This window comes from Glycine soja, chromosome 6, assembly GCF_004193775.1.
Source record: "Glycine soja cultivar W05 chromosome 6, ASM419377v2, whole genome shotgun sequence".
NCBI classification, from domain to species: domain Eukaryota; kingdom Viridiplantae; phylum Streptophyta; class Magnoliopsida; order Fabales; family Fabaceae; genus Glycine; species Glycine soja.
This window is the reverse complement of record NC_041007.1, coordinates 5629422-5652440: the sequence shown is the minus strand read 5'-3', so window position 1 is coordinate 5652440 and position 23019 is coordinate 5629422. Positions and strand designations below refer to the sequence as shown.

At 28.0% G+C, this 23019-nt stretch overlaps 2 protein-coding genes across 5 annotated transcripts; one reads left to right on the top strand and one right to left on the bottom strand.

The window, feature by feature from the left end:
* Positions 1-11389: 11389 nt before the first annotated feature.
* Positions 11390-13461, top strand: LOC114415021 (gibberellin 3-beta-dioxygenase 1-like). The gene is made up of 2 exons (XM_028379519.1): positions 11390-11908; positions 12670-13461. Exons 1-2 carry the CDS (start codon positions 11412-11414, stop codon positions 13214-13216), a joined length of 1044 nt encoding a protein of 347 aa, XP_028235320.1. The 5' UTR covers positions 11390-11411; the 3' UTR covers positions 13217-13461.
* A 2829-nt stretch (positions 13462-16290) lies between these two features.
* Positions 16291-21696, bottom strand: LOC114415020 (coiled-coil domain-containing protein 93). Of its 4 annotated transcripts, none has more exons than XR_003667301.1 (12): positions 21438-21694; positions 21190-21355; positions 20633-20713; positions 20239-20352; positions 19968-20147; positions 19575-19654; positions 19053-19092; positions 18783-18890; positions 17713-17793; positions 16924-17046; positions 16484-16622; positions 16291-16387 (listed from the first exon to the last, which is right to left on the bottom strand). XR_003667301.1 is itself a non-coding variant. In XM_028379518.1 (11 exons), exons 1-11 carry the CDS (start codon positions 21581-21583, stop codon positions 16602-16604), a joined length of 1125 nt encoding a protein of 374 aa, XP_028235319.1. In that variant the 5' UTR covers positions 21584-21696; the 3' UTR covers positions 16399-16601. The 4 variants fall into 4 exon arrangements, 2 of the variants coding, with proteins under 2 accessions (XP_028235319.1, XP_028235318.1); XR_003667302.1 differs by having other exon boundaries at positions 16309-16387; positions 16534-16622; XM_028379518.1 differs by lacking the exon at positions 16291-16387 and having other exon boundaries at positions 16399-16622; positions 19968-20132; positions 21438-21696.
* Between the last annotated feature and the right edge of the window lie 1323 nt (positions 21697-23019).

Sequence of the window (23019 nt, the reverse complement as noted above, 5' to 3'; positions counted from 1 at the left end):
AAGTGTCTAACAATGACTTCCTAATGAAGCATGGGGAGGGTTGTGTCGATGTCTGTGCACACCGATCCCTTACCCAAGAGCTGAACTGAGAGCGAAAATGCAGGCAAGTGCTTATAATACAGGATAAATTACCATTTATCCCTAGTTTCACATTTTTTTAACTTATATCGTCACTAAATCTTTTAAAGTTGAAGTAAATTTGAATAAGTTTAAAATTGGGATTAAATTATAAAAAAAGTTTTTTTTTTAGCTCAAACTATAAGAGTTTAGTGATAGCAAAAAAAAATATAGGGAGTAAGTTGAACAAAATGTAGTTTATCATAAATTTTGGACAATGTAGTTTTGTTTCAATTGTTGGTTCCCAACAATTGGTGCAAAAGCCGGAGTAACGTCACGACCTAAATCATCTATTTCGGATCACATTGGTTTGGGAATTTTTTTTTTAATTTCTTAAAGCATTTACAAAAATATTATTTTTTTTCTTAATTTTAAAATACGCATATAGATATTTCTTATACAAATACTTTAAAATAAAACAAATATTAGTAACAAAAATCATGACTGACACTAGTTTAAGCCTAACGCTACCTTCTATCCGTGTTGGAACCAATGCTAAGTTGCTAACTACTTACGCTATTTTGCAAAAATATTATAGCGGCTCTAGTCTGTTTTCTGTTAAAATGTTTCAATTTTCAAACAAATAAAAAATCTACCTCAAAATGAACTTTCTATATAAAAAGATAATCAATCTTAAAACATTTCAATAAAAGTTTAATATGATGATAATAATATTAATTTATATTATTATTATTATTATATTATATGTCTACTTATTAGTACTATTATATTATTTTTTCAAATAAATCGATTTGTGGCTTACAATATTTATTAAATGACTTTAAATATGTCATTTTATAATGAATATTTTTCTTTAAAATCTTGAGCTGAGTTATTTGACTTGATGTTAATTAACTTGACATAGATTAACTCATATATACCCGATGACTTTTTTTTGACGAATTCGCGAACTCATCTATTTTTATCCTAAGATTATTAGATTAAGTCGCAATTATTTTTATGTCATTGGGCTATGTTATATCAGCTTGGCAGAACCGCTGCACAACTTAAATAAGGTTACTAGGTTATGTTGGATTAACAAATAGATAGCATGTATAATTATTAATGTGACTAAACTCACCATCTAAACTTTATAAATAAACAATTAATACGTTCGTGTATATAAGTTACAAAATGATCTTTTTTTTAAAGAACAAAATTAATCTTAATTAGGAATTGTTTAATTATCTCTCCAAACATGATTTACTGTTTTTTAATAATAGGAAGAGAAAATAGACACTAAGACATTTATAACAACTCATTCTTGTGATCAAGTGAGATAGATTCACTTGTTAAGGTGTTTTTTTTGTATGTGGTAGAAATACAATGATAGAAAGAAAACAACTAAAAGATTAGTTGTGCCTCATAAATAAGATTTTTAGGGCATTGGTAAAAATATCAAATGGGTTCCTTTTATAAATCATTTATCTAAATGGGTCTGTTTTGAAATTATTTATCCTGTGGGTCTGTTTTTCTATTATAAAGCGCCTTCTCGAAGGGCGCGTTTCCCGTGAAGGTGACACCAGACATGACTTGGGACGTGCCCTGCGTATAGGCGCGACAGGTAGCAAAGACGCGTCGGGTCGTGTTGGGGACCCAGGCACGACCCAACTGGGTCGCATTTTATTTAATATTTTTTATATTTTGTATATTGTTTTTATTTAATTTTTTTATATTTTATTTAATAGTTTCTATATTAAATAAATTCTTAACATTATGTATGATTTTAAAGTCATAAATAATTTTTTATATTGTTTTTATTTACTATATTTTTTATATTTTATTTAATATTTATATATTAAATAAATTCTTAATATTAGAAAAATAATAATAATAAAATATAAAATATATTAAATAAAATAATATAAAAAAAAATTATAAAAAGAATATACAAAAATATAAATTTTTTTAATAAAATAATAATAAAATATTATTTTGAATAAAATTATTTATGACTTTAAACTCTAAAGTTAATTTTAAAAAAATATAATTTTTTTTACTATTTTAGTAAAAGAAATAAAAAATAATTTTGAACATGTAACAAGAGATGTTTCTTTAAAGTAATAAATCATTTTATGATTTTTATTTTTTTACTAAAATAATAAAAAAAAATTAAAAGACCATAGAGCAAAAATATGTGTAAGATATTTTCATCTGCATTTAAAGTAATAAGATATTTTCATAAAATTATTTTTTATTTTTTATACTAAAATCGTAAAAAAAATTATATTTTTTTAAAATTCAACTTTAGAGTTTAAAGTGATAAATAATTTTATTTAAAATAATATTTTTTTATTTTATTAAATATTTTTATATTTTTGTATATTGTTTTTATATTATTTTATTTAATATTTTTTACTTTTTTATATTTTATATTTTATTTAATATTTCATTTATTTTTTTCTAATATTAAGGATTTATTTAATATATAAATATTAAATAAAATATAAAAATATAGTAAATAAAAACAATTTACATAATGTTAAGAATTTATTTAATATAAAAACTATTAAATAAAATATAAAAAAATTAAATAAAATAATATAAAATATATTAAATAAAAACAATATACAAAATATAAAAAATATTAAATAAAATGCGACCCAACTAGGTCGCGCCTGGGTTTCACCGTGACTCGTCGCGTCTAGGTCTCCAACACGACCCGCCTGCTGCAGTAGCGGCACTACCTGTGGTGCCTGTACGCAGGACGCGTCCTAAGTCTTATCACGTGTCACTTTCACGGAAAACACGTCATTCGGAGAGGCGTTTTATAATAAAAAAATAGATCCAGAGGATAAATAATTTTCAAATAAACTCATTAAGATAAATAATTTGTAAAAGAAATCTCATTTGATATTTTTGCCTTAAGACATTAATCATTAACATAGGTTTTAATCTAAGAGAACAAATACCCAAAGTAAAAAATGACCATTCTTGGAACTTTCCTTTTTGGCCTCATAAATAAGGTGTGCTTTATGTGTGCGCAGACGTGCATGCAAAGGATAAGGATCAAAAGGAAAAAAGAAAGCGTCGGAGGCATCCGATGATGTGCCTACTTCCTTCTCCTCGTTCTTGGATTTGTTTATGGATGAGTCGGAATGAAATTGAAATTTTGTCTGCACAGCACAGACCAATTTGACTTGTACTTTTCTCAGTTTTAAGTTTTAACATATATCTTGTTTCCAAATATTCAGTATACGCATTGAAGAATGTCGTTAAAATTAATTATCAGTATATAGGAATATAAGATGGGTCTTGATATTTTATGTGTGAGAGAGAGTGTAATAATAATTAAAGTCATCTTATAATAGTTAATGAATTCGTTAAAATTAATTTATTGATATATCTTATTCTAAAATCTAAATTTATATATATTTAGAGATGCTCACAAATCCACCCCATTTAATAAAATTGAAAAATTAAAAATTGTTTTTCTTATTAATTTTGAAAACTGCTATAATCCAACTTTTGACTTTATACATAACATAAGTATATATCTTTATTTATACATTTATGATATTAATTATTTTTTTATATGTTTGTAAAATTATGACAACTTTATATATATATATATATATATATATATATATATATATATATATATATATATATATAAAAGATAATTTATTGGTAAATATTTGAGTAAAGATCCATAAATATAATTGTGTAAATTTATTTTTAATAGCTAATATTTGAAGAATTACACTACTATTAATTATATAATAATGATTTATAAATAAAATATTTGATATTTTATACAAGTTTAAATTTTTCAAAAAAGATGTATTATATTTTTTGTTGAGAAAAATTTATTAATAATCAACAGAGTACAAAGATACTCTAATTCAAATACAAAAATCTTAGAAGGACATATCAAAAGAATAAATAATGGCAAGCTATAAGGTCAATACATAACAAGAGAAATGAGCTTTGTATTCAACTTAAAACCAATTACACCAAATGTTCTTTATCTAGATTTTATTGCATTTACACGTAGAAGAATGATATATTTTAAGGGAGAACTTGTGTTTAATTTTATTTGTGTATAATTTTTTTTTGATTTAGAGACAATTATACAATAAAAATAAAATTAATCTCTGATCTACGTGGGCACCTGCTATTTATAATCCAGAAAAAAAGATCTCATAATGATTTACGCGTTTAGTAATTCTCAATAATTAAGAGTCTACGGTATACTTGTACTTTGTAAGAAAATGGAATTTATCGCCCTAAATACTAGTAAAATTAAAGAGAAGAAATCCCATTCTCACTCTTTGTCGATCGACACATAACATGATGATAAACAGTTAACCATTTCTTTCTCTTCATCATTTAACACATGACTCCACTCTCAATCAGATCACCCATCATTCAAGCAATTTGGCTTTCCTTCTTTGAGACCTGCGAAAGAAGCTAGCTCAAGTAATCTTTCTTGTCAACTTTTTGAACTCCTGCTCCGCATAAAACAACACTGTGATATGATATAAGCATTCCCATCTCAACTTTTGAACTTTAACCATGTGAATTGAATCATCCTTTCTTATTTATTTAAGGCACCAAAGACAACAATCGCATATCACACACTTCTCTATATGCTATGCTGGAAGCCTTCAATAACATATGTAAATAACATGATGTGCCACTTACATAATATGTAACATTTGTCTCCATCAATAAGATCTCTGCCATGTCCTGCCACGTATAACTTAATGAGACAAATCTATACAAAACTTTTGTTGTCAATATTAAGACACTCTTAAATACCCCAAAGTTAATTAGACAAATCCATACAAAACTTAATGAGACAAATCTGCCATGTCCTGCCACGTATAACTTAATGAGACAAATCCATACAAAACTTTTGTTGTCAATATTAAGACACTCTTAAATACCCCAAAGTTAATTAGTATATGTTAGAGTTACATTGGCAGAGTCAGACCTTGCATGTTACGAGAGCACTGCGAAAAGAAAACATTATAATATTTTAAGAATATCATGACACATATGACGATAAGCCAAAATTTTAGAAAGTAAACTACAATTTATTCGAAGATTCTAACACTTAATTGAAGTTTTCAAAAGAATTGACAACTAGATGTTGCCAAAATCTTTTAATTTTTTCTATGCTATTGCCTTTTTTTTTATTCAACATTAATATATGGAACACCTTAATATTTTAAATACATATTTGACACTTTTATTTACTATTATTTTCATCGCATTATATCAAATATTATATTTATCTATCACTCTTCTCTCTTCTCTCTTCTCTCTTCTATATCTCTCTCACTCCAGGTCAAGATAAGATTTAGAGTGTTCACAAAACGTTTTCCTTTTCATTCACGAGAGATTCTGTGCCCTCATAATTAACACGTTGCTCTGCCACCAAGTCTTGGCATGTTATTAGTAAGTATTTTTGTCTTCTGAAACTGATTCTGTGAACTAATTAATTGTTAATTAAAATTTACGCAAAAGGATTTGTGACACGTACTTAAATTTTTTAATCACTCATTTTTTCTGCGATTTTTTTGGTTAAAGTTTTCTTACATAATTATGCACATGAAGTAGTCATTGCTCAACTTCTTATCATAAAAATCATACTCCAAAAAAACGTCGGAAAATTCTGTGTTGAACAGACAATTTCTGTGTTTATTAGTTTTTTTCCCCTTCCTAAACGTGATAAATGCGTGCCCCTTTTAGAGTTTTAGTTCACAACAATGGTTATTTCTAGATTTTAAATTTTTTAATGCGTTGATTTTGTCTGTTGGGGTGTTGGTCAACTTGTGCATTGCTGAAAAAGTGAAAGCTTAATTGAGCCCAAAGACTGAAACTCAGCCCGCAAAAATCCACAGTGTAGCACGTGAGTGTGTTGATCAGTAAAGACAACCAATTCCGCAAATCTAGGAATAGGTGTCAGAAACAAATACATTGAATCCTTTCATTTCACATTAATTCTACTATTTCAATATACTAGTATATATTTATAGATTTTATATTTGTTTGTTCGAGTTTGCTAATTTATATCAACTTGTTAAATTATTATTTTTAAAAAGTAAGTGGATATATGTTAATAAATACTTATATAATTTGTTAATTTATATTCACTTATTTTTAAAAGGAATAAGTTAATACTTTATAATTAATTTTTTTGTTAAAATGCATTATATCATATGTAACTTTTAACTTACTCATTTTAAAAAACAAGTAGGTGTAAGTTTGTTTTTTTATTTAAAAAAGGTGAATATAAGTTATCAAATACTTATTTATTTATACATAGATTCACGTATTTATAATCAAGGGTTTTGCATTCCCCATTCGCAGTTCCTGTGCTCTGCACCTATTGATGTAGGCTTTGCTTCACACAATAGCAATTGATAGGAAAACATAAATTTGTTCAATCCTATTGATTTTCAAAACTAACAATAATTCTAAGAAAGAAATGCAGAGTTCATAAATCCCATAAAAAAAAATCTTCACAATGTAATTCATGTCTCCATGCCCCCAAATTAAAGGTAAAGTGAAGAATTGAATACATTCATCCCCAAAATTAGATGCAAAGCAAATTTCCCTTAGCGTATATTCATATCACCGGTAGGGAGAAGCTATGAAAGGAAAATATCAGGAAGAACAAGGAATGTGAGTGTTTAAAATGAAGGTTTAATCTTAATCCTCTATTAATTTTAATTATAATTTAATGGTCATCATTATTTATTTTCATTTTTCATCATCAGAATCTTCTCACTTGAAACATCCCCCTCCTCTCTCTCTCTCTCTCTCTCTCTCTATATATATATATATATCCTAAAAACAAGCCTTAAAATTTTAGAAATTATTTTTTACTGTCTCAAAAGTTATGTTCACAAAACATGATTCACAACACAATTCGGAAAACCAAATTGTAATTAACCACGCCAAATCTCCCACGCAAGCAAATTTTTTTTTTGGAAACAGTTGCAGTTGCAACACTAATGACGACTAATCTCAAGCTGGAGTGACCATTGGTTCAAGTATTTTTCTTTAATTATTGTTCTAATTAATAATGTAAATGAAAGACTTGGTTTTTAAATAAGTTTAATTATTAATTTGACTCGATTCGATTTAATTTAAATTTAATGCATCTTTCAAATATTGAATAGAACTATATACTTCTATCATTGGATATATATGACCCGTTTATACTTCGTTTTAAACCTTTATTGAATCTTAACTTACCTATTTGTTCCGTAAAAAAAAAAAAAAACTTACCTATTTGTAGAGATTTTTTTTTTTTTAAGAGTACCTATTTGTAGAGATAATAAAGGCTAAATCCATTTTTTTTTAAAAATTCCTTCAAGTAACCTAAAATAATTTAGTTACGGGATATAAACTATAAGGCGAGGAATTCAGTTCTTGCAATACCTTTCACTCTTTTATCATTCCTTCATCGATCTTCTCTTCACTCTCCTCTTCATATGAGTCTTTCATTGAACATTTTTCCTAAAAAGAAGTAAAATAAATAAATAAAATTAATATATTAGAAATTTGAAGATTATAAAATTTTATAACTGAATAGAGTTTACACACAAAAAATAAAAACTTGAGAAGGGAGGATAATAATTAAGAACCCATACAAAAATTAGGAGGAGAAAAAAAAAAAAGGATTGATGGGTCCTATTTAGTTTTTTTTTTTTTTTTTCCTTTTACAATTAAAGCACGTGGCTTGCCTCTTCCTACTTTATGCAGTTGTTGTTGCAATTACAAATTTATATTTTACTACAATGAAGAGATTCAACAATGACTTTGCCTGCTTCAACTTTCCTAATGAATCACCTTCCAGTATGTCAAATCCATAATAGTAAAAATACAATAAGGTTAATGCTATACCCAACAACCTTGAATCAATTGAAAATTAAACATTAGTAAAATAACTTAAATGTTTTTAGTATATTTTTTAGATATTAATTTTGTTATGATTAAATTTATAATAAGAAAAATTTAAATACAATTTTAGATATAAAATTTTAATAATTATTTTTTTTGATATTTTTTTAATATATTTATTAATATGAAAATTTATTTATTTACAAAATGTATTATAATTAATTAATAAAAAATTGATTAGTATTACATAATTTTTTTGTTATTAGTCAATTATAAGTAATTCAATAATTAAATATTTAATTCTAATTATTTCAAATCAATTACATGTAATTAAGATTTTTAATCTTTGCGATTTGATTATTTATTGATTATTTAAGTTTAATTTAATTATCATTTTAAATTCCAAATATATTCTTTATTCATTCCTTTATATATTTTACTTTTTTTTTTATTGTTTAACTTTTATTATCCTTTCTTTTGTTTTGTCTCTTTTATCTTATATTTTTTTCATTATTTTCTAATGTTTTTTTTCAACTTTATAGTGTGACAAAGGTATTCCTCTCAGGTAAGGTAATGATTTCTCTACTTTTTCATTTCTCACATACTAATTCAAAGAAAATATTTTATCCATCATTCTTTACACTAATATTAAAATTGATCTATTATGTTGTTGCTTTTTTAGATGATGGAAATAATATGATGGATGTGCATGTAATGAATAAATCTGATAATTATTATGATTATGAATGAAGTTGATTATCACTATGAATGATTAAGATATATAATATTAAAATATTACATATTTATCTATTATATGCTATAAAAATATTATTTGTTTGTGAATTATAACTTTTGTTGGATTCATTTTTTAATTTGGGTCATAAACATAGTGATTAGAGATAACAAAAAAAATATATATTAAAATTTTTTATGGACTAAAAATAAATATTTTAATGGGTATTTGAATTTAAAAGTAAAATAAATCAGTCTACTTGATTATCAACGGGACATAAATAAATAATAACTCAAACTTAAGATACCAGTAATTTGAAATTACTTAAATAATTTTATATATTTTAAGAGTATTTATTTTAGTATAACAATACGATTCAAATTTTTTTGTTTTTAATTTATTTATTTTTTAATATATAACAAAAAACATTACAAGACGCCTATAAGACACAAATTATTACACTAGTAAAAAATAACAACAAATAACTAAATGTGCAGAAAAAATGCAAGCAAAAAAGAAAACGGTTTTCTTTTTTCTCAATCTTTGCATATCCACACTAGTCCAAATGTTATATCTGAACCCTTCTCCTTCTCTAAACATTTCAACATCTTTCAAAATAATTTTTTAATATTATTTAATTCTATTAAAATATTTTTTTCAATAAATAATTCTTTTAATGTAATGACAAATTTGAAATTTTTAATATTTTGATTTGTTTTATATAAAACAATTCTTTTAATCAAACGGTAAAGTTTAAAACAATTATTTTAAAGATTTGATTTGATATTTTGTATCAACTAAATTAATATAAAAAGTTAAAAACTACTTATTCAATTACTTATTTTATACGACAAAATTTAATAACAGCAACAATTAGCAATTAATTCACACAGTTTTATATTAAAAAGTTTAGAAACAGTTTCAGTCAGCAATTAGTTAACAATAAATTAATATAAAAATTGCTTATTCAATTTACTCATTTTATATGACAAAATTTAATAACAACAAAAATTAATAGTTAATTTACACTTCATTAACATTTTAAAATAATACGTTACTTTTGGGCATTAATTTTAGGTATTTGAATGTATGCATATAAAAGATAAATTGTTTCATATTCAGACGTTAAATATTAATTTAATATTTTTCATTCAATTAATGCTAATGAATGCATACGTAATTCAATTAGAATATTAATTTACTTTTTTATTCATTTACTCATCAACCTAATTGTTTTATATTCGGACATTAAATATTAATTTGATTTTTTCATTAAATTAATGTTAATTAATGAAAACATAATTCAGTTAAAATATTAGTTTACTTTTTTTATTCAATTACTTATCAACCTAATTGTTTCATATTCAGAATTTAAATATTAATTTATTTTTTTCATTAAATTAATGTTAATTAATGCAAACGTAATTCAGTTAAATATCAATTTTATTTTTTTAATCTAATTATTCATCAGTCAACATTCAAAAATATATTTCAGAAATTAATATAAAAACTACTTATTCAATTACATATTTTATACAAAAAATTTAATAACAACAACAATTAGCAATTAATTTACATAATTTTATATTACAATTTTTAAGAAACAGTTTCAATCAGCAATTAATTAGCAATAAATTAATATAAAAAATGCTTATTCAATTTACTTGTTTTATCTGACAAAATTTAATAACAGCAACAATTAATAATTAATTTACACTTCAGTAAGATTTTAAAATAATACATAACTTTGGGAATTAATTTTAGGTAGTTGAACGGTGCATATAAAATGTAAATTGTTTCATATTCGGCGTTAAATATTAATTTGATTTTTTTTCATTCAATTAATGGTAACTAATAAAAATACAATTCAGTTAAAATATTAATTTACTTCTTTTTCATCCAATTACCAGTCAGTCTAGTTTTTTTATATTCAGACATTAAATATTAATTTGATTTCATTAAATTAATGTTATTTAATTCAAAAGTAATCCAGTTAAAATATAATTTGTTTTTTTTTTCATCTAATTATTCATCAGTCTAGATTCAAAAATATATTTTCAGAAATACCTCCACCTATTTCTTTATATATAAAATAAATTACGTGTTTTTTATAAACTAAAATTACCTTATAAACAAGTTAAATTATAGCTTTTTCTTTCAAAAAAACTAAATGAAGGAATTTTTAAAATTAACTTATATATGGATAAAGTAATTTAAATTTATGAAAGAATCATTTCATTTTTATTTTTTCTTTTCTTTTCGTACAAGAATTTATTGATAAACTAATACAAAACAAAGCTTAATTACATTAAGTTGCACCCCATCCACTAGCTTTAATTCTAGTCAGCACTATATTGCACAGGAGAGCAACCCGGATCTTGTCTTGTTTCTTTTTATAATAATGTCTAAGACTTTGAGATGCTACAACCTCTTCAGAATACTTTGTTCCTTTCTTTGTCTTTTTCAAAACCATATATTCCAAAACTCGACACAACTCAGTCCAATAGAAACCCCTCTTCCACCTGTATCATTTTAACCTAATCTCTCCATAATTAATAAATTCATACATATCCCCTAAATATTCTTATATTTACATATACCCTTATATAATTTCTAATCAATCAACATAGCTATATATATATATATATATATATATATATATACCCTCCTAATCTCTTGCAATTTCATATCTTAATTAAAAATGAACACTACTCTCTCTGAAGCCTACAAAGCACACCCTCTCCACCTCCGTGACATTATTCCCTTAGACTTTTCTTCAGCCCATAGCTTACCTGATTCTCACGCATGGTCTCACTCTCAACCCAACGATGATGATTATGTCTCATTCAATGATGATGCATCATCATCATCATTCATACCCATCATAGACCTCATGGATCCAAATGCCATGGAACAAATAGGCCATGCATGTGAGAAATGGGGTGCTTTCCAATTGAAGAACCATGGCATACCCTTTTGTGTTATTGAAGATGTAGAAGAAGAGGCTAAAAGGCTCTTTGCTCTTCCCACTGAACAGAAGTTGAAGGCTCTTCGATCTCCTGGTGGTGCGACGGGGTATGGCAGAGCAAGGATTTCACCGTTCTTCCCAAAGTTCATGTGGCATGAAGGGTTTACCATCATTGGTTCTCCCTCTCATGATGCCAAAAAGATATGGCCTAACGATCATGCAGGGTTTTGGTAAGTACAATATTACAGTCTCATCCGCACTTCCATGCAACGGACACACTAATACCTGCTAACCAACACTTCTTTTTGTTACACGACTCCAAGAGGATTACTTTCGGTGGAGTAAACCTGTGGTCTAAAAAAACACTTCTTTTGCTAGAAATGAAGCCATTGCTTCCAGCTATAGTGCCTATAAATGAAAGGAAAACAAATATAGACTCGTTATTTTGTCCTTATATAAGCCATGCATGATTAAATTAAACTAATCCAACCACCACATGGTATACAATAAACTTACTTGTGAAAACTAAGGTTTAGAGGTCGTTTTCCTGTAAAATCAAGTAGTTAACAAAAGTCTTGAAAACGCCAACTCTAGTAGTAAACACGTACTTATCGCTGGAATATTGCATAAGCTAATAACGATAAACTCTCATATAAATTTAGCCTGGCATAGAATATACAGAACCTGTGTCATGTAGCTAGCATTATTTTTTTTTTCTTGCTATTCCCCTCTCAAAATTAGTATCAATTAGAATTATCAAGATGAAAAATAACATTTATAAAGATAAAATGTGGATTTGAATTATAATAACATATATACTACTTCTACCGTAACTTGTTTCTTATATAAAGAAAATCTAAGACAAATATACTGGGACTTGTTTTTTATAGATAGAATCGGAGACCGTGTTTTATAAGTTTTGTCCTATTTAAAATTCCATGTCATGCATGTTACAAACATTAACCTAAGAACTAATAAATTAATGGTGCAGTGATTTGATGGAGAATTATGAGAAGCAAATGAAGGTTCTAGCGGAGAGACTAACACAGATGATGTTCAGCTTAATGGACATAAGTGAGGAGAAAACAAAGTGGGTTGGTGCAAGCAACATAAGTGGAGCTGTTCAGTTAAATTTTTACCCAAGTTGTCCCGAGCCAAACCGAGCCATGGGCTTAGCCCCTCACACAGACACTTCTCTCTTCACAATTCTTCACCAAAGCCGAATCACTGGTCTTCAAATCTTCAAGGAAGGAAAAGAGTGGGTTCCTGTGCACCCTCACCCTAACACCCTGGTCGTGCACACTGGAGATCTCTTGCACATCATTTCCAACGCCAGGTTCCGTAGTGCACTTCACCGTGTAACGGTGAATAGTACACGGGAACGTTACTCTGTGGCTTATTTCTATTCTCCACCGTTAGATTATGTGGTTTCTCCTTTAGTTGACTCTGTCGCTCGTTTTCGTGATGTGACTGTGAAGGAGTATATTGGGATCAAAGCCAAGAATTTTGGAGAAGCATTGTCTTTGATTAGTACTTGAAATTATATGTATCTTAATTATGTTATGTATTAATTCCTTAAGCATTTATCTAGTTAGATGCTTTATTAATTTAATTTGCTTCTTATAATTTTGTTTCTTTGTGGATTTCCTATTTTTGTTGGTTGTTAGGAAGTGGTAGATATATGATGTACGTGGTAGGAAGGATTGGGAACAGCTTCACATTTTAAGTGCAAAGTTGATGTCTCATTAACTTTACACCAAGTTTTGCTTCTAGCACATTCAAATTTCTGACCTTCTATGCCATAGTGGAAAATAGATTATGCTAGCCTTTGTTAAATAGGTTTCTTCTTTAAAATGAATTCAAGTTTAAGTATAGCATGTTTTTGAAAGATTTGTAAGTTTGATTTTTATTCCATTAATTAAAGTTTTTAGTTATGCCTAACCGATTATGATTATTAAATCTATGTATTATACTACTAATTAAGTGCATAAGACAAGAGTAAAAATAAATACACTTATTTTAAGTATTTTTTTATTGTTAAATGTTAATGGTTAATATTGTTAATTTTTTTATTAGTAGAAGAGATAAACTCGTGATCTTTTTCCTTAACCATCCAATTCACATATATTTTAAGATATAATATGATTTTCATGACAAGATACTAAAAAACTTATTTTGTAATGGGGTTTTTTTTTACAGATTGTAATAAGGTTTCTAAGTAGAACACATATTCATCCTCTAATAAACTTGTAGGCTTAATATTTAAAAAGGAAAATACATGTATACATTATAAAAAATTAATTAATAATAATCCTAGAAAAAAAATCATTATATATTTATTTAAATAAGTCACCTTCTTAGACCAAAAAGGCCTTTTGAATAACCTAACTTGAAAATAGATTAAGTCAGACTAAGCTATGATAAGTTTGAGTTTAATTTTGATTAAAAATACATGTTTTTTTGTTTAACTTTATTTGTTATAGATTTTTTTTAAAGGATGAACTGGCCAACAAGCCTAATGAGAAATTTATGATAAATTTACACCAAAATAAAGATTTTGCTGGACTTTATAAGATTGAAATCTAACTTATTTATAAGATATCATTATATTTTTAAGATGTAATCTGTTATTCATGATGATAATTCTTGGTTGTACGTAGTATTTTCATATTCTTAACTTCCAGACTAAGGAGAAAAGAAATAAATTACTGTGAAAGTTTATGGTCGATTAAAATGACAACTTTAAAAAAAATATGAATTTTATGAGAAAGCCATCTAATAAAGCACTGGTCGGTAATACAAAATTAACTTTTTGTTTCCACCGATGTGTTACACAAGGGATCGATCACTTGTATCTATATTCTATATTTATATACAATTTATTAAAGTAGGTTTTTCATATGGTGTGCAATGACTTGACCCATTTCAAGCCATCCAACTTGTTATGTCAAGTATTAATATGACATGTATAATGTACGCCATGGTCTTGACACATGATCGCATAGCTTCCACAAAATTTTCCAAATTATTTAACATATAAATTAATGTACGCCATGAATAGTCAATGATTCATGACACTCTTTAAACAAGTCTAAAATTTCAATTGAAAACTTTTGGCAAACAGTGACCGATTAATACATATTTCAAATATTCGAACATTACTAGTGCTATTTTAACTTTTACGTAGATATGTTTAGCGTTATGTGTTTGTTTGTTATTAGTTTATTTTATTACCAAATTTGGATTTATTATTATTGTTGTTGTTAATTAAATTTATTATCTGTTACTTTTACGTCTTGGGCTGCCACGTGTACAATAATAGAGTGCTATTTGTTCTTAACCCCTAAATACTCACTCATGATTGCACTGGAAGAAAAAAAGGTATAAAAGATTATATTTTTGAGAATTTATAATATAAAAGTAAATTTAATTATATTTATTTGATTTTAATATCGAGAACTTTAAACAAATGGCCTGATGAACACTGTATTAACTCTATATCTGTACAACTTTCGGCGTTCAGTTAGCTTCGTACATGTATTTTGGACTTACGGAGAGCATGTAAAACACTTGGATATATCATTCATATATCTAGGATAATAACTAGGAAGGTTCATGCATATTCTAACGCAAGACTCGGTCATTACCTTTATAAAGTTTTCTTACAGTTCCACAAAGACGTGTACTGTATTAAGAATAAATTGAAGAAGAATGCGTTAGTTCAAAGCCATTTCTTAATGAGACTTTGACTGCTAAAACAACGAAGAAGATGTGAACAGAAAGAAGAAACGGCAGACGAGAAACATACAATAAGAATAATAAGATAAATCAACACCAAATTTCAACCCCTTCATTATTCGTATATTTCCTGTGTGAGAGTAAGGGCGGTTTTAAATTCACAACTAAGTATTTATTTAAAAAACTCATTAAATAAGAACGTAAATTATAAAATATGCTCAATTAAGTTTAAAAACATATTTTAATAACTTAAACTAAAAAAATTATAAGCACTTTCCTAAGCGTAAATAAGTTACATATCCCAAATTTTTTTGTTTTAATTAGTAATGGGTTTATCTTTGACCTAGCAAAACCAACATAGAATCTTTTAACTATGACAACATAGGAATTTGTAATAATCATGAATTAGATCTGATAACATAACAAATCAAAGAAAAATGAAGTTGGAAGAATAATTGATTGATAAAAAAACGCGGAATTCGTCAAGGAACAAGACAATGGTATTTCCGATCAGTATACTACCGACTTCAATTTTAAGGAAACGGGGAGGGGTTTACAAGAATTCAATTTTAATTGTAAAACATTGTCAGTGATTAATGAATAGGCTGATTGTTTATGCATTATATATTTTTTATGCAAATAATAAATCTAATTATTAATAACCCTATATTATGTGAATTTAATTATTTTTTCTCTGCACATCTAAGCCAGCATTCGTTGATGAAATTATAACTTTCAAATAAATTTATAAAAACTCTTAAAAGTTCAACTTGAGCAAATATTCACATAACATTATATAAAAATACGACATTTACGTTAATGAAATTTTTTTATTAATTTAAAATATTATTTTATCATTTTTCAAAATTGCAGCTATAAAAAAATTCAATCCTTAGTAAATTTACGTTAAAGTAAATTTCAATTGGAGAATTCTCCACCCTTACTGGGATCGTCTACAGTTACAGAGAAACCTGTACAAAAATTCGAACCATAAAGAATGTTTTATATTACTGTAAAATAAAACTGTAAATAGCAATGAAAGAATGTGAATCATCATAACTACATACAACTCATGGCATCAGCTTTAAAATACAGATTTTATGAGCATGAACGCAACCTCTACGCTTTGACGCGATACAGTACTTTGTGCAACTCAACCTCAAAGTTGTCTTGTCATCGAAACCTCTAATTCTTCGCACATTGGGCCTAGCCATTAAAGAAATCTAATTAATCAGTTCCCAAAAAACGGCCCAAATAATAACAATAATAAGCTGAAATTCTATTTTAAACACTAGAGAGAAAAACATTATAAGATAGTTAAGTTTATTATGTGATTTTTGAAACAAACTAGATGCTATGCAAACTACCAATTCAACAATACAATTCTTAAATCAACCGATGCCTTATCAGATAGACACAGAATTATCACCCACAAAGGATCATAAACAAGCTTAACTCTGCACCATGGCACCACCTACATGTCATCCGATGAACAGAAAAAGCTTACCTGAAAAGCTTTCAACAGAGAATAGCAGTGCTTGTGCTCACCGGTTGCTGCAGCATACCTATCCTTCAGATCATTACGAATTCTCTCTTCTTCTTGAAGTCCTACATGAACCCTTTCTAGCTTCTGCACATTAGTGCAGCAGTTAAAACTCTTACAGAAAGCACATTTAGCGAACAAAGATAAACAGAAAAATCACATTTATATCTATTAAAATTAATGTCCACACCAAACGGACAATATAAGTATTTATTTTAATATAATGTATAAGGATTTTCCCCAAATAATTATCATGAAACTGAACATTGACTCAATATATCTAAATCATAATTATAGTAAGGACGTAATTGGAAGTTGTAACCAATGCCGATTAGTCAATGCAGAAAGGAATGAATGTGGGTTAACTCTGCACTGTATGCAGTTTTAAAAAGTCATTTTAAAAGTTGTTTACAGAAGTTATTAAATACATCAATAGTGTTTTATTGTAATTTTGGTAAAAATATTTATATACCTCCTGTGTTAGGAAAATGTAAGCCCCCAAGTTTCTTGTAAAAGCTTCTCGACATTTTTTAAAGCTTCTTGTGCCTTGTGTTCTTTAAATACAATGCAATGACAAAAAAATTCAAATAGGACAAAAAAACATGTGTTGGGTGAGGTTCAGACAAACAATTTATCTGCAATCAGATTGTTTAATGTTCTTAGAATTCTTAAGTTAAAATCAACACAACACCTGACGAGCTGAAGTTAACTCATCCAAATTTATCATTTATGAAAGCTAGAAAACAGCATTACCTGTTGACTTCCCTTGACAATTCCTTCCATGGAATGAACAAGTTTTATACGTCCATCAGTGCTACTAAAGGCCTCTTGAAACTGCAACCAAGTGAAAAGAAACACAACAGCTGAAAATCTGAAACTGTTTAGATAACATGAAAGAAAACACACAGATTTCCCCTATAAACAATGAAATGCTAGGTCAAACAGTTTCTATTCTCCACTGGATGGCAACAGACCCTCACTACCTTCCATAAACCTGCCCCTACCATTTATGAATAGAGGAAAAAACCTTAACCTACCCTCAATCAAACCCGGTTAAATTGGGTTTCTCTCATCAAATAAGGACAGGGCACACACCCATGAGTTTTTTTTGCCATGTCACCACTCTAGGACTTTGAGGTCAAGAAAAACCTCAGACCAGAATATTCTGTAGAATCTCATTGACGTTGATAAGAGGTGATAAAATCATCCGTGCCTTTCCAATGGCTTAAACTATTAGTCATTTAGGAAAGTTAGTTATCAATCCCAGATAACAGTGACGAGAGGCCAACCCAAAAAACACTATAGTGGGATAGCAGATAACTGCTATGGCTAAATTTTAGATACAAGTTATATATATCAAGCTTAAATATAAAAATACCCCAAATTAGAGACATTCATATTCTGGTAATAGAGAACAGAGATGAAATCATTAAAGACCTGTAAGAGAGGATTCATGACAACAAAATGAAAGGGCAGAACAATGTTTGGACACAAATTTCAACATAAAAGGTATCAGTTAAAAGAAATAGGAAGATGCAATGATACAAAATGCAAAAGGTCTACTATGAATCTGCAGGCAACAAGAAATACCAAGTTGCTGAAAATTAATTACCAAAGAGAATTTCAATTTAAGAAAACCCAAATGATAAATTGAAAACTAAGACATTTGATCATCAGGAGTGCCAAGCATATATATAATCGGAAGAATCATCTCAAATAGGTGCAAAGATTACATAGTTTACTTTAAAAAGAAAATACAAAAAAAAACCAAACAAAATGCTAAAGAAAAATTTACAGCATGTTTCCAATTCTCCAATGAATACCTGGGAAATGATCGAATTCAATAAAGATGTTTCCTTTAGCATCAATTCTTTTATTTCCAAGAGAGCATTGTAGGTAGCATAGTATTTACGAGTTTGTCGATGTTTTCCCTGTGCATAGGCAAAACCAAAGACATGCATAACAATTAGAAGTTAAGTGAGAACCAGAGTGAGTATGATTTGATAAACAAAAAAAAGTATTAGCCTCCCACTAACTTAACTTTTCCTCTTTTCTTAATAATAAACTCTTTTTCATCAAAACAATTCATGAACCTGGATTTGTGCATACAGTTCTGAGAGCCGGCGTTCGTACCTTCACACACATATGAAGAAACATCCAGTAAATAATATATTTAAGACTGACATCTACCCAATAAACATGGATGTGGTATCTTTCTATCAAATTTCCTATCCAATTTAAGCCTTATCAGTCTCTTCCTATGCTGTAATAAAACCCTCCCCAAATGTTTAGGATTTTTTTTGTTGTGAAATTAAGAACATATTATTTAAAAGTAAAAAAAAAAATCCATTGAGTTCTTATTTTCCCTACCTCAAGTTGAAGGTGAGTTCAAATGGCACAATTGAAAATCAAGTGATGCATGTGTTTCAAAGAGTTTTAAATAGTATAAGGGCATTGTAAACATGTGCAAAGGAAATTTGAAGAATATATCCTGGATTAGTTTAGTTGCACATAATTAGAACTAGGTAAGAACATATTCGACTTCATTCAGCAAAGAGTTTAAAGGAGTATAATGAAAATTATGTACAAGTGAAAGGTGAAAGAAACAAACATACTGGATGACTTCTGATTGGCACGGTAGGTCATCAATCTGTCGTCTTAATACCACAATATCCCTCAGTCTAGCAGCAAGTTGCTAACACAAAGGGAAAAGGCATGAGGTTGATAGTAATTGAAAGTTGAAACAATCAAACAAGCAACGATCAAGAACTAGTCAAAGGGAGTATATGGTTTTAAATAGCAGTTTCCAAATGCAATTGCAGCAGCAGTATTACAGTTTGGGAGTTTTTTGCAACTATATCCTGACTACAATTGCAACCACATTAGCCCACATGTTCCACAATTTCAGTAATTGTGGTGCAACCACAAAAACAATTTAAAACCATCAAGTGCCACAAAATGAGAATAAAAGAAGAATGAAACAAGCCCACTTATTAAAGCTGGCTTACCTTTTTCATCAAATTGACTTTTTCAACTAATTCACCAAATGAATGATGTAGTTCATCAGGAAGGTTCTCATTATCACTGTCATTTGTTATTTTCCTCTCTAATTCACTAATATCATCTTGAAGTTCTGAGTGTTTAGCATCACGATTGGACTGAAAGTATTTTTCCTGCTTTTCAAGATTCTGAACCAAGAGTGAATAACATAAGCAATACATAATATTATAGTATTTTACAGTAATTGTTAATTAAAAATTAGTTAAAGAAACAATTCACCTTCAAAGATGTCAGTAAAGAAAGCAACTTCTGTACTGCAGAATCAGCACCCTCCTTATTGATTCTCTCTTGTAGAATATATAATTGCTTCACAACATTCATCTTCCGCTGATTCTTTAGACAAAAAATAAATAAAAAATATAAGAAGAAAATTCAATAGCAAAGCCAAATAAATCTACACAGAACATAGATGTAAATGTTGCAAAGGATAGCAATTAGAAATAAAGCAAAAGAAACAATTATCCAATTTCTGTTAATAATTAACAGATTGGGCAGGAGAAGCACAACAGTAACAATCAAAGAAGATTACAAAAGGGGAAAATGAGGTATGAAGGCATGTTATCATAAAAAAGGAGCCAGCTTCATATTCTAACATCTTATCCATCTCACCAACCAGTTCATCCAAGTTGCCACTTAATGCCTGAATCGAAGTTCTACACTCATCCACTTCAATGGTATTTTCAGCATGATGAACCTATACGAAAAATCAGCACTGCATTAAACAAGTAATAAACACAAGGCAAATGTGGAGAAAGGTTGCAACAGGCATTTTTGTTTTTTAGTTTTTAAAAACTATTTTATAAAGTCATTTTTAAAAACTGATTTTTAGAAAGTACAAGTGAAGAAGAAAATAGAGTTTATTTCTATGCACCATCAACCAATCAGAAATTATCTTTCATATAACTTTTAAATTAGCTATCGTAAAAGGCAATAGACTTAGTATACACAGTGTATCCAATGGTGGTTTGTGATTAGATGACATTGTAAATTTTGTCTATCCATATACTATTTACTAAAAGTTATAGTAATTTTAAAAGCAGCTTTCAAAAATCAAAACAGAAACAAACAAACCCTAAATAATCAGAATAGCTCAAAACATACTCGAAGCTTCCGATCCTTTCAATTTATCAGAATAAAAAGTTCCGATCACTGTTAGCAACAGTCCAATACCTCATTGACACAGTGTTCTTGATTTTGCCGAATGTGTGACGCAAGCCACTGAATTACAGGAAAAAGAGCATCGGTATCAAGATCCTGAATGTGAGAGGATCGCAGAGGGTGCGGGCATCCAACTAATCCAAACGATTCCTCGATGTCACGTGTGTTGTCGTCGCCTCTGCGAGATGAATTAGGGGGATTGAGGGCAGAAGAAAACCCTAACGAAATTGATTGAAAGGAAGGAAGAAAGGGATACTTGCGTTATGGCGGCGATGCACCAGGAGAGGCCGGCGGCGATTTTCTGAGACGGCGGCGCATCGGGATTTGTGGCGTCGACGTAGCCGGCTGCGTAGAGAAGATTCAGAATCTGCTCGACACTGCTTGAGTTTGAGACTGTGTGCTCCATACTATGCTCTACTCCTTCTCGCCTCAGTCCAGTTTGGTTTACTGTTTACATATGGTTTGGAATTTGGATCCTGATTTTCTTTCTTTTACAATTTGGCTAAATTACTACTCTTATCGTTTGATTTTTTTTTTTGGCATAAAAAGATCATTTGAGTTTATTTTAAGTTGTAATTTGATACTATTATTTGTTGTACTGTAACCTTTATTCCAAATTTATCAAATTCATGGTTTTAGTTTTTGATTTTTAATTTTATAATATTTGATTTTCTTAATTTTATAAATTAACATTTTAATTCCTATAGATTATTAACAAATATTTTTTATTAATAGAGTATTTAATTTAATTATAAATTAATTAAAAATTATTAATGGTTAAAAACTTTAATTAAAAATTATTAATTTTAATTCTCCACAATCTGCAGATACCTTTGTCACTGTCGTACTTGACTCATATAGCAATACCATGTTAAATTTAATAATATTTTAAGGAATGCATTAATCAAGAACTAAAAGTGTTATTTAATTATCTTTTAAAAGCACATAAGACAAACTATATTTAATTATATTCTCTTATTAGTAATGATAAATATTATTATTATTATATTAATATTTTTATTGTATTATATAGGTATTTTTAAGTAAAATTTAAAATTATAAATAAATTTAATATGCCTAATTAACTTAAATAAATAAAAAAATCTTACCACTCGGACCCGCAACTTTTGATAGAAAAGAGTAGTTTGAATGAATATTCAAGTACACTAATTATTTATGAAAATGATAACGTGAAAGTAAGGTACTAATTAACGTGATAATATGTATGCTTAAAAAAAGTGATAATATGTAGATTATTTCTGTCAAATTAAGAAATCAAGATAATGAGTTGAACAAAATTTCACAATTAAAATATTGATAAGAAATCAAGATATTTTAATTATTTCAGAATTATAATCAAGACAAGTTACAAGAACATGCAACTAATTTTGACTTCAGCTTGCTCGTATCTGGTATAGTTGTACAACGTATCAACGATAGTGCATACACAGATAACCTATTTCTAACGGAAAAAGGACAAACTACAGATGTGCAACGCCTCTTTCACCTTTAAATACAACCTTCTCAAGCAAAGCACCTTTCTAGTTTCTAGTGTTTTTGATGCAACCTTCTCACTATATAGAATAGTGTTTGTCACACATTACTTTCACAATCTTTTTATATCACTTTCATATTTGTTTTACTACTATGTATATAGTTAATTGAGGTCTTTGCTCTCTCTGCTGACAGAACCCCAAGTATTTCTGCAGGTTTGGTTTTTTAATTTGGACAAGCTATGAAATTAACCTTGGTATTATAATCTGCTATATCAATTTTCATATCATAATATCTCTTACTTCCTTCATACGTACATTACTTTTTTGTAATATTGAGATTCAGTTT